The sequence below is a fragment of the Rhea americana genome, unplaced genomic scaffold, assembly GCF_003343005.1.
Source record: "Rhea americana isolate MKP2758 unplaced genomic scaffold, rheAme1 scaffold_298, whole genome shotgun sequence".
Taxonomy (NCBI): Eukaryota; Metazoa; Chordata; class Aves; order Rheiformes; family Rheidae; genus Rhea; species Rhea americana.
Window position 1 is genome coordinate 378,296 of NW_028186421.1, and position 13,279 is coordinate 391,574.

The window sequence follows — 13,279 nt, forward strand, 5'->3', positions numbered from 1 at the left end:
GGCCGCCCCTCAACGGCCGCCCGTCAGCGGCGCCCCGCAGGGAGCTGTCGCCGGGGGAGGGCGCTTGCTGCCGGGCTTGGGCTTGGGGTCCCGGCGCCCAGGAGGCTGCGGCGACCCGGGTTTGGGGCGAGCTGTCGCCTGCGCCCGCGCCGCCGGCCCTCCGGGGGACGGGGCCGTTCAGCCGTGCGGCCCCGAGCTGTGGCGCAGGCCAGAAACCCCCGGGTCGGAGGTTTCCCTAGTTGGGGTTTGTGGCTTTAATGTTCCTGGAGGTGGTGGGCTTTTTTTGGAAAGCTGTCTCGGTTTCACAGTTGAGGAACGTTGTGGTTTGGATAATTCACAAACATGTTACAAAGTGTTCCTGCATCTCCCTCTTAGTTCCACAAGTTGCAATTTTACAAGTTGCAGCTGGAAATCTCCCAGTGTTGTGACTGCAAGCCAAGGTCACAAATCCCTCAGTCCTTTTCTGCTGAGGAGTTAAATGCCCTATGTTCATCCTGGGTAAAAGAAGACATACGGACAATTATGAACTGAATTTGTAAATTCACAGCTGATTTGTCACGCGGATTTTCTTTCAAATATGTGAGTCTTAGGCCTAAGCAAGCAGAACTCAGTCAAATCAGTGGTATTGTGGAAACTTCTGTGATTGAATGTGGTCTGTCGTCACATTTCAGTGCTAGTTGTCATTTCAGGGATGCACGGTGATCAGTGAAGGAAAAAAGACTTATAAGAATGCAAGGAGTTCATTTAAACTAATGCTCAGTATTGGAATATGTTATTTTGAGAAAAGTTGTTATTTATGAAGAACAGGAGATGTTTAAGTACATGCAGGTTTATATGGTTAGTTCTTGAAGCACGTATTTTCACTTTTTGAAAATGTGTCCTGTTAACTGCAACTCTAGTAACATACTTGGAAAAAAAAACCCTGCTAATTTCCAAATACTTAAAACTAAGAACAAATAATTTCCTAACTACTGAAGTGAAATTAATCATTAAAACAATTTTACCTTGGTGAAGTTCTTCATYGTTTGAATTCTGCAGAACAAAAATGATATGTTGTAGCGGAAAGATGAGTTGATGCAGAAAGTCAGGGAAATATTTTAATGGCCTTCTGCCCATTAACATCTATGAATCTTGAACATCTGAGGTGAAATCTGAAGATACTAAGTCTCTTCATATATTGCAACAGCTTTTCAAAAGTGCTTTTACTCAATGTGGTTTTTTTCCAGCTTGCAGGTTAATGTTCACTCATTGAATCCCTGCCTTGGGCTCCATATGTTTGAATTTGCTAATGAGCACTGACTCTTGCCGCTGACTTTCATATGTATGCAAAGGATTATTGAATCATTTTAGTTTTGACCTTATGTGCTGATTCAGCCTCTCCCACTTCTTCCTCCCCATCTTCCGTTGTAGTCAGGAGTGATTAAGACTTGCAAAATAACATATTTGGTGTGGAAAGAGAGAAAAAAAAAGAGAGAACAAATTCTTACATTTTTTTTTGAACAGATACTATATAAGAGAAAAATAAAAAACCTGAAATAGATAAATATATAACAGGTACACTACACAGGATAAATAAATAGCAAGAAAGTATATTTGTCCACTTGTCCAGACCAWGCAATAAAGCAAACTGTTTCTAGAATTTTAACAACCAGTCTAAAAAAATTGCTTTTTATCTTTCTTTCTGACAAAAGTTTAAGGGATTCCTTCAGATAGGTCAGTACCCAATCTTTCTGAAAATCCCAGTTGGAAATCTTACCTTTATTACGCAAAGTATTTTCCATTTACTGCCGACTGATAATATTCAGTACAAGGATCCAGAGAGCCTAAGTCAAAGTCACTGAAAGTTAAATAAAAAGATAGCAGAAATTCTTGTCCAAATAATAATTCATTTAAGAAAATTATATATGCAGTCTTCGCTTTTGTATGCGTTCTCTCTGTGTGACACTTTTGTTACAGAACGAGGTGCAGAAAATGCCATTTTGCATTAGATGTGTATGACTTCTCGGGTCCCTGTTAGCCCAAAGCTGTTGTTGTCACTATTTATGCTGCCAGCTAGATGTAACTGTCACCTTCTCCTTATCAAATACTTCACTATAAAACAGGGCAGCTTTACTGTGAAGGAGTACCAGTGAAGTTACAGTATTCCCTCATTTCCATGGAGGTTGGAGACAGGTTTATATCTATCAAAAAATCTAAATGGTATTTGAGGGGGCAAATTACAGAACTCTGGCAGATCACACTTGTGGACTTCAAGCAGAAGAGATAAAGGAAGAGGATCACTCCTATAGTGTGGTGAAGCCTAACTCCATGTCAGTTCCAAACGCTTTCATGAAGGGCTGGAATGGGCAAAGTGACGTGACTGAGTAGTTGTAGACTCTTTGTGTAAGAATTTGTTTAGAGAACGCAGCATATTGTAGGCTGATACTGAAGTACACAGCGTCTGGGGAGAATAGAGAGCTATACTGAGCCCTGCAAATCTCACATTGTTCCAACATAGTAGGTCCGACCAAATATCCTTTTTCCCTCCTATCTTGTCTCCAATGTTAGGTGGTAGCTGATGCATAGAGAAGGATGTAAGAATAGAGCAATCATTAAAGCTACGTCTCYGAATATTTCTCAGAAATTTTCTCAGAACTCTCAGTGCTTCATCACTTGGGGACTTCCTTAGCCAGAGCTTGTGTCTCTGTGCAACATGCTTGCTATGGCATTCTGTGCAATGAAAGGATTGCATCATTTCTGCCCAGATATAATCAGACAAGAAGTTAAGCTAATGTAGATAGCTGTTGTGTCCATGTTATGCATGATTTCTGTATTTTCATTTTTATTTGTCAAAATACCCATCTGTAATTCTTATGCTTTTAAGTAGACGTCTGTGTTAAAGTAATTTTGTATTTGCTCAGGCTTTGTGCTTTAAGGTCAAAATTTCAAGGTGTCTTCCTAGCATGATGTTTTTAAGATGGTGGTATACCTCTGCATTAACAGTGGAACATATGGTACTGCATTTGGAAAATCTCAATTACACAAACATGGATTAATTACATGGAAGCAACTGCTTATGACCTGAGTTGTGAAGTTTATTTTTTTGGTCTCAGTTTCAGTTTGAGATCCCAGTTTGACTTAGATCTCAAATTTGAGTTTAATTACAAGATATTGTTACTGTCTTTCATTTACATAGAAAGATGATCAGTTGATAGTGTTGTTCAGTTTCCTCAAAAACATAAAAAAAAATCAGCCAAGACTATCAAATGTGCTAGTTAAATATATCTGTCTCTAGAAATCATCTTCTAGAGCTCCCATCTTTTAGCACTTCAGAGAGTTTATTTTTCAAAGATCACTTCTCAACAGTTTCTGAAGATTGAATCCTGGTGGTAACTTGAGCGGGACAATCACAGAGGCATTCAGATCACTAATCAGTTTTGAAAACTGTGAGCTGTAGGGTCATGAAAAATCTAAGACTAATGTGTGTAGGTTCTAGTCTTTTATTCATAGAAACCTGAGATTCAAAAGGGTGACTTTGGTGCAGAGGGTTTCTCTCTCTCTCTCTCTCTCTCTCTCTTTTTTTTTTTTTTTTTAGAAAGCATATATTTTCATATAACAGTAATTCACAGTAAAAACAGCTAAAACACATGCATAAGTATTTAATAGCAAAACTATGATGGTCACTGTTAGGGAGAAATCTGATTTTAGACGGTTCAAGTTAATCCTCTAAAGACACCAAATCATTCTCTATCCTATTTCAAGTAAAGAGACCAAAAGTGCAATGGTTACATGGGGATTATTACAAATATCTTTAGACATCAATATTATTTAATGCTAAGAACGCTGACAAGTGAAGAATCATTAAAGGTATTCTTTGTTGAAACTATTTTGCTAAATTATTTAGGGTGGATGGATTTTTTTAGAATTCTCGTTTGAAATGTATCTGTTGTCTTTCTTTTGTAGGTGGCTGGTCTTGGGTATTGCCATGGTGCGGTTTTATATGCAGAAAGGAACACACAAAGGCTTATTCAGAAGTGTTCAAAAGACGCTTAAATTTTTCCAGACATTTGCTTTGCTTGAGGTAAATTTCAAACATTACGGTTTGCTTGACTGGATGTTGTGTATCAGAAGCAACATACACATTAGTAACCTGAACTTAATATCAAAATATTATATTAGTAGTTACAATCCTTTTATTTAAGGAAGTTTTTTAGGGGGCAAGGTGATTGACTGAAACACTTTTTCAAATTTAACTCTAATATTGCCTTAAATCAAGTATGGCCTGGGCATTACTTTGCTTTACTTTTGCTATCTCAAAAGCCGAAATCTTCAAAGGCATCCAGCAGAAGTTGTAAGTCAGTGGTTGTAAGTCAGTGGAGCTACCCTCTAGCCTAATAAGCATTTTGTCTTCCTCCAAAGATAATGACAGCTTCCCCCTCATTYCTTATACTGGACCCAATAACCACCTATGCCTCTTCTGCTTCTACATATTCCAGATTCAGTTCACATGCCCTGTATAATCTGCTTCCAGTCATGCACTGAAATATGAGCGATTCAGAAACAGCAGAGTCTGTGCAAATTGTGTAAAATATTCTTGAAATGATATGACTTTTGACAAGTATAGACTAGAATGGTCTCAGTGTATGATATGTCTGTGGCATGAAGCTATTGAGTGTATTCAGCACTTTGGCTACTTTGCCAGTCACAACAAAAAGTGCCCATTTTGACAYTTACCTTCTGGATCCACCCATAGCATTTGTAGTTCAAGGATTTATTTAAAATTATGGGCTAGCGTAGCTAGTTTTTATGTTGTTAAACTTTCACAATAAGTAATTCTACTTGAATCAATCAAAAAACTGAAAACCACTCTATTTGCTAAACATTACTGGTCAGAAAAATATGAAGTTTCATAGCTGCAATTTGCAAGTAATCATAATGAAAGCCATAATAGATACAGAACATCTTAAAATTGCTGTACATTTAGCATCCCTTATGGTGCCCTCCACATTGTCCTGTAAAATTTTTCCTTGAATAAGATACTGGAAGGAAAACCTGCTGGTTGGAAAAATAAATTATTTCTAAGTATAGGAATTCTTAATATATAAAAATAATTAGGAAAAGAAATCTGTTTCTTATAGAGTGTTCACACAATCAGAGATCTGATCTCCAGGGTTCTGGGGTGCATATCCTTTAAGTATGCTGAAATGTAGATTGGAGTAAAAACCAGAAGTCCAGGATCAGAATTAAGCTAAGATTTATATTAATATCAAAAAGGTCATGTTTATAGTGCAGAGAGTAACATATTGTAAATCAATAACCTTTAACTTATTTTTATTTACAGGTAGTCCACTGTGCAGTTGGTGAGTCCTTTGCTTTAGTTTCTCATGTAACTGATTAAAACATGAATTATGGAACAGAGGTAATATGTTTCTCTTTTTAAGGAATAGTTCACACCTCTGTGCTTGTGACTGGGGTCCAAGTGAGTTCAAGAATCTTCATGGTGTGGTTCATTACACATAGCATAAAACAGGTATGTGAGTGATCAAGTTGTGTTTTAATTTTTATTAAGGAGGAGCTGTTAGTACAGTTCTTATTTCACCAGGAAGATAGATTTAAACATTAATCAAGTTCATACAGAGGATACTTAAGTGTAGTTTCTGTAGTTGGATTACAAGACTGAATTTATATATGATTTGCCTCTTCCCAGGAGACTGAGCCTGGATCTTAGGTGTCTGTCATCACTGGCTTTGGCATGGTGCCAGCTGTGGTGTACCTAAGTCAGATTAAAGACTACTGTTTTTATCCACCACCAAATGCACCAGTGTCACCTATTCCCTTTCAAGAACTTTAATTACACTTATTGAATGAATCTAAATGGAAATAGGTCTTCTGTTAAATGCATGTGGACAAATATGGTTGTGATTTTGCAATTTATGTTAGATACTTTCTCAAGTTTTTAAAAATAAGATAATATTTGATGGCATGCATACTCCATTGTTTTCATTAAAATATATCAAGCTGTCCAGCATGCCGTAGTGACACTACGGTCCCCTTTAAATGATGGTAATTTATTTGTCTGGCTGTAGATGGTTATTGCAAGTCTAGTGACTCATTAGTAGAATGAAGTGTATGGAGGAGTGCTTACAGCTAGTAGATAGGACATTCAGTTCAGTTTGTGAGGTCTGCTTTCTGTGAAGAGCTTGTAAGAATTAAATGAGAGATTTTGAGTTAGTGCACCTGTATTTCTTTAAACTTAAAATGCTGAGCCATTAAACTGTCTCACCAGCAGATGCCATGTGCCTTTCTGCTGATGAGATACAGCATCTGCCTCAGTGTCGATACCTTTTATTTCATACCCTTTATTTCAGTTCACAGATAACCCATTTTCTATACCTCATCTCTTTCTTTACCATCACTTTTCTAGAGGTGGAATAGGCTTTTCGTAACTGTTTTTTTTGGTATGCTAAGTGTTTTCATTTTTGCTTTTATGGAAAAAAGTTTAAAAGAATAACATTTTTTTTCGCATTGAATGTTTACGTGAATGCTGGAGTATGGCACTGCTTTTTGCCATTCTCTCATTATCTACAGTGGATTAAATCTTTAGCATATCCAGTCATCTTTGTTTCCTGTATCTCTCGTACGGTAGTAAAACTGTGTCCAAGAAAAATACATCTAAATGTATGTCTGATTGCATTTTATGCTATTACTGCTTTGTAGACATGAACATTAAGAGTCACTTTAGATGGTGAGAAGCATGTTAGTGATAATAGCCAGGCACAGATCTCTCACTTGGCTAGAGATTTGCAAGGCAACAAATAGGAATTCTCTGTATACTTATCTAAAGCACTCCTGACATTAATCCAAGTTTGAGTTATCAATGTTAGCTTCTAATCTGCATGAGGCTAAGAACAGCCTAATTCTGTCTTTTTCTTTGCTTATATATTTAGATGTCTTTGCACTTCAGTTGTTGTTGCTTGTTTGTGGGTTTGGTGGAATTTTTGTATCTCTTTTTTTCTTCTGCTGATGTTGATGAGATCCTTTCATTAAGAATGCACCTCTTCGACACATTGGGGGCACGATTTTGAGATGATGAGCACTTGCATTTTTTCCTTGCTTCTCACAGTTGTGTGTGTTCAGCATCTTTGAGATATATTAAGCCTTGTCACCTTCTTGCATTTTATTAAAAAGATATTTCCCTTTTTTGCCATTTTAACAAAAGTTGTGTTACTTTATTTTATTTCACAGACATCCCTGGAGCTTTTCAGCCTTCAGGCATAGAAGTATCTTACAAAATTCCTCCTCTTTTAAAGAAAAGAAAATTACTTGTATGTAATCTTCTCAGAGAGTAGTGTTTGTAGTAGATCCCCACTTGCCTTCTTTGTAGTTGGGGATATTTGTTTCACTTAGAGTGAAAATGAACTGGTATTTTGAAACAGCAGGTGGATACACTACCTACTGATGAGGCAGTTTAATGACTCAAAACTTAAACAGGGAAGTTGATTAAGTCTACCAGTTGCTCTTCATTTAGTTATCTGTCTCTGTTTCAGCTGCTTAACTCTCCTGCAGCTCCCTGAAATTTGCCAGATATGATATTCTGCTACTAGTTTCTACTTGCAGCTTATAGATTATACTAAAAAATTATTTTTTGTCTAAAATTTCCTGGAGATAAGCGTTATATGGTAAGGAAGAAGCAACAACAGTCCATGAGCTAGATAGAAAGTAAGAAAAAAGACAGTAGTGATATGCAGAGTGGGTAAAAAATGATTATGAAAAGAATATATCTTAGATAGTGTTGTTTTCTTTATGCTATTTATAGGAAAAAAGAAAACAAAAAAGTAAATCAACCAAAAATAATAAAAAAGACAGGTAGATAGCTTAGTGATGTTGCAAAAGGAGAATGAAGGGAAGGAATAAGCTCAAATATAGGTGTGATATAGCAATATTATCACAGTGGGTAAAAATTGTTGAGTTTCCAAAATATCTCTATGCTAGTAAACATATAAAATAAAAAACTGTTCATGGTAATGTCTTCAGCATATCATTTTTATGCCAAATTTTTCTCTCTTTACAAAATGTTAGTTCTTTTCTGCATATCTTAAAGTCTGTTGCAGTTTGCACAGAAAAGAAATATAAAGATGAAGAAAGTCTTGGTTCTTTATACTTCTGCAGATCCAGAATGAGGAGAGCGTTATTCTTTTTCTGGTCGTATGGACTGTGACAGAGATTACTCGATATTCCTTCTACACATTCAACCTGCTCAACCATTTGCCATACTTCATTAAATGGGCCAGGTGGAGATGTCTTGCACTTCAGTTTCTCATAGTTCCGTGCATGCTAGTTTCACGCATGCTGAGCTAACACACAGGAGAGCAGATGTTTGAGCTTTGGTTATGTGTTGGCAGAGTGCAAGTTGGTTGCTTTCTGTATTTGGGATTATTGATATTTGATTTAAAAGTTATAGATATTTTAGCTGAGGTTTTGGGTGTGATTTGTCCTTTGTTTTCCATGTCTTATGGTTTGAGCTTAGTTTTAATTTACTTTGAYATTTTTTCTTTTACTTTTGGAGTCACTTTTTAAATTAATAGGAGACTCCGTAAGATGCTGTTGAATACATTGAATGCCCAAAGTTAAGCATCTTTGTAGTCTTTATAGCTTTCATGTCTTTGAAATTATGCAAGTTACGATCTCTCATTCTTTATTCATATTATTACTGTATCGGGTTTATCAGCTATTTTGTAAGGTTGTTATTCACATAGTAAAACTAAATATTGACATACTTTAGGCCACATAAGAAGTGTGTTCCTTATCAAAACTGCTTTGATTTTGAAGCATACTGAAGGTGTATCAATGTATCGGATATATTAGAGGCTGCATATTTATCAGGAGACTTAACTAGATGAAAAGCGTTTTCTGTAGCTATTATATGAAAAATACGTACCCAGACAGACAGACTTACAGATGACTCTTTATTTAAAAGTGTGTGTTTGTTTATTTTGCTCTATTTTTGTTTTATAGATAATGCAGTTCTGATGCTTCTAATACACTTTTTTGATGTGGCTGATATTTATGTACATTCTTTCTTTTTGCTAATAACTTAGGTGGTTGTTTGGTCATGTTTAAGCCATAAATGGCAAGCTTAAAAAATAACAGGGTCTTTTCTTATTAATGAGTTTTTATATAGGTTTCAGGAGGAGAAATGCATTCAGAAAGTTCTACATTAATTGGCATGCTTTTTACCATCAAGTTAGTATATCTTAAGTGAAGATTTTTTTTTCTTATAATACACAGTGGGGGAAAACTGACGTTTTCACAGCAGGGATGCATTGTAAAATATACTGTAAACAAAATATTTGAAAATGAATTCTCTTTTCATAGATTCCAAAATTTCCCATCAAGATTTTTGGAGAGTCAAACAGCACAGCTGGGTGTAATTTTAGCACTCCTGGGAAGAGGGACAGACGTTTCTAATCTGTAATTTATAATTTTAAAAGATTTGCCTAGCCATAGTTAATAGAATGGGTATAATTTAAATTTTAGTTTTTTGAGTTTTTTTTGATTTTTTTTTGTTTTGTTTTGTTTTTTTTTTAACTGCATAAAGGCAGTCTATGTGTAGGTCCTGGCATTGGTTCTTCCTTTTATCTCACATAATCTGTTCTCTGACCTGTGAGTCCTCTAAGCCCATTTACTCCTAAGAGTTTCATATTCAGTTGTTGCCATTTTGAATCTCACCTCTTTTGGTCGTGGAATGTGCGCTGTATGATTTTCTCAGACCCTGTGAGACAGCTCTTACTGCTGTTCCTTGCATGAACTCAAGAGAGCTGTTCCTTAGGAATGGCTGCTTCTGCATGGGACACTGCATAAGAGAAGCACAACCATGTTGATAACATTTTTCATTTTTTACCATGAATGTGATCTATAGCATGCAAAACACTTTTTCTTTAAACTGAATGACTTTGCCTTGCCCTTTGTTTAGACATATTCTGTCTATTTTAAAATGCATCCGCTAAATTGATGGCACTCTCATACTCTTTCGTTTTTCATTTCCATTAATGGTAAACACAGTATTATTTGGACTTCCCATATGACAGTGAGAAAAAAAAACTTACGTTCGTCAACATTTTCACAATATTCAAAGAAATTGTAATAGATATAACTGACTCAGTCTGTGTGCACTATGACAAAGATGCATATGATTATCTGAAGTTGGGATCCAGTCCTGCTCTCAGTCCAGTGACAACAGGACCAAGACCAGTAAATAATAAGTGGGACATTTAATAAAAATGGCACTATTGGAGAATACAAGTTTGTGGAATAATTTTTGACTGTTCGTTTTTAGAAAGGCATACAGACACCTTGATATTTCTCTGTTTTTGTATAAAAGAACTGAGGAATAAATCCTCAGCAGTTATAAACTGAAGTAGCTCTATCCAAAGTAACTGAAAGCGGTATTCTGTGCCAGTTCAGGATGTGGTACTTGTTTTTGCTGCAGGAACTCCTGTAATTCATTGCTGTGCCACTAATAATTGAAGAGGAAATTTTAAATTCATGGTGTTTCTCATAAAGATTTTTTTTTTTTTTAATACAGATACAACTTTTTTATCATCTTGTATCCTGTTGGAGTTGCAGGTGAACTGTTGACTATATACGCTGCCTTACCATATGTGAAGAAAACAGGAATGTTTTCGCTGAGACTTCCCAACAAATACAATGTTTCTTTTGACTACTATTACTTCCTTATTGTTATCATGTTCTCCTATATACCGTGTAAGTATTATTTAAYTTTAGTGACACTAACAACATAATAATCAGTTGTCAGTAATGCTGGCAACACAGTCTGTAGCTGAATTTGCTAAACAGCTTCTACTATAAAAGCATGATTTCTGTTGCTCAAAGCTTTACTTTAATTGTCTGACTGAAATTTTCCATCCTATTATCTGTCTCAAAACATGAGTTTTCTGGAAAGTTTCAGTGAAAATACTAACAACATTTCCAAGAAGAGAATTAAGTAAAAAATACTTTCTTTTTGCTCACATACAGAAATGTCTTAATTGTTTCACTGCAAATTTTTAGTGTCTCTCCTGTTTTGAAGCAGTGACTTAAAAATTGTACTGCAAGTTGTGCCAGACATTTTTCTTCTTTTTAATGCTGTTAATATACGTTTACATGTGACCTTCCAAAATCACTGTTAGAACATGCTCGGGGAAACTAGTAGCAAAATTCTCCAAGATTCCATCTGCACAGAAATCCCCCTACCCATCCCTAATCCTCTTTGAACAAACTTCAGTCCCTGTTTTACTGTGTTGATAACTTGCTATCATTTGCCTCATCCAGCTGCATCATTGAGCAGTATGCAAAAGTGTATTTCCTTTCACATGGGCTTCTAGATTTTTTTCATTTAATTTGCTTTCTTTTATTCTTTGATCAAGTATTTCCACAACTCTACTTCCACATGCTGCGGCAGAGAAGAAAGGTGCTTCATGGAGAAGTGATTGTAGAAAAGGACGATTGACTCAACCCTGTAACTATGGTGCTTTTAATGGAAAAATGAGGGTAAAAAATCAAAACTTCCTGTGATTTTTCTGAGTCCAAGTTTTAAAACATGGAACAAGAATAAACAACTGTGCATAAAATAACATGGATTGTATTATTTTTACAATTTAACATAATCTTCAAACTTACCTTTTAATTCTTGGTATCATCTTTGATATTAACTGTTCATTTCTTCAGACAAATTCTTATTTTCAGTAGGTTGACAAATGGCTTTAACAGATTGAATAGTTGGCTAATGTGCTTTCTATTATGAAATCTGTAGTCATCATCAAGAAAAAAGAGTTAACAAGTTGTACTGAGTCTTCTGGAAAACAGTGTAAATTAGGTTTTTTTTTTTTTTTTTTAGACTAGGTGGCTTAATGTTATCTTTTTTACTTCAATATGTTAAATCCTTCATTTTTATCAATATTTAGTATATCTTGAGCCTCTGAGAAAGTGTCATTAGGAGTAGTTAGTTTAAACTAAAGCTGAGTTCATAGTTATGTTGGACTTGAATCAGTCAACTTTATGTCAAATAATACCTTTACATTATAAGTACTGCCAGTATATTCAACATTCTTTGAGTTACAGGATCATATCATAGAGTTCCAGAAGTATTTCTGAAAAGTGCTGAATTCTTGGCTATCAGTGCAAATTTAGATTTCTCTGTAATTTCATTAGTAGTTTATCATAACTGTAGCATAGTAGATGTAGTATTTTCTGGTTAAAAATTTGTGCTGAGGTGCAGTCTTGATGTGCCTACCTTTCTCTACCCAATGACTGAAACAGGACTTGTTTGTTGAGTAAAACATTGTCAGTGTGGTTCCTATTCTAAGTTCAAATATGTATGCAGAAAAATTATGTCATTAAATTTAACAACTGTAGCTCTAGTGAGATATTTTATTTTTTATAATTATCTAAATGGGATAAAATGTATTAGAAATACTTTCTTGAAATAGAAATTGTGCTTTGAATCATCCTGTTATGCAATTTTTATTTCTCCCTCCCAATTAATTTTTTATAATGTGATGACCTAATCCTATTTAACATCTTCAGTAATCTGCAAGAGGTGTCTATCATATATTAATAAAAGTTACAGATGGTACTATGCTATGCAATACCTGAGTGGGAGAAGTCCAGTAGCAGATTAAATATAGATAAGAATGAAATGCCACCTAAGAGATCCAAAGACAAGGTAATGCATTTGGGGAAGCGTGGATGCTTAGTGAGAGAGAGAAGACTGAAATGTAATAACGTGTTAAGAAGCTGCTTCTGGCATCACTGATGTCGAAAGAAGAATATATATGTAGATGTGCTGTGTCAAGCAGCTGGAAATAAGAATATTCTTAATGTGACTGCTGAGGTTATCTCTGGAATATTGTTGTACATTCTGGATGCGTCAGGAGTCAAGAATTAAGTCAACCTTCAGAAGGGTCTGAGAACAAGAACAGAACTGATTGACGTGAAAAAGAAGTAGGAAAGTTTGAGTCATTAAATATGTATAGYTTTATATTATGTGACAAAAACGTGTAAAGGAAGAAGGCTTAATAGTAAGAAGGTGTAACTAAAATGGGTTGTGTAAAATTGAAACAGGGTAAATACCAGGAAATAAATAAAGATTCAGGAAGATAAATAGTTTAAGGAAAGGATCCTATCAGAGAGCTCAGTTAAGTCCTGGAATGATGCGGCAAAGCTTATCAATGCATGCAATTTCTTGGAAGGTTTTAAGTTAGATGTAAAGTAATGTTGGAAGATAATCTTGCTTGGCAGG

The 13,279-nt window shown here is 35.5% G+C and overlaps 1 protein-coding gene across 3 annotated transcripts in view; it reads left to right on the plus strand.

The window, feature by feature from the left end:
- HACD1 (3-hydroxyacyl-CoA dehydratase 1) overlaps positions 1-11,612 on the plus strand; it is a 12,265-nt gene extending 653 nt beyond the window's left edge. The window contains exons 2-7 of one of the 3 annotated variants that reach the window (XM_085309421.1): positions 3,943-4,060; positions 5,321-5,339; positions 5,421-5,509; positions 8,149-8,270; positions 10,565-10,743; positions 11,406-11,612. In XM_085309421.1, the coding sequence (XP_085165547.1) occupies positions 3,943-4,060; positions 5,321-5,339; positions 5,421-5,509; positions 8,149-8,270; positions 10,565-10,743; positions 11,406-11,488 (610 nt within the window). In that variant the 3' untranslated portion in view covers positions 11,489-11,612. Of the gene's footprint in view, positions 1-3,942; positions 4,061-5,320; positions 5,340-5,420; positions 5,510-8,148; positions 8,271-9,149; positions 9,223-10,564; positions 10,744-11,405 lie in introns of those variants that run through there. The other 2 variants (XM_085309422.1, XM_085309423.1) reach the window with 2 other exon arrangements.
- The last annotated feature ends 1,667 nt before the right edge of the window (positions 11,613-13,279 follow it).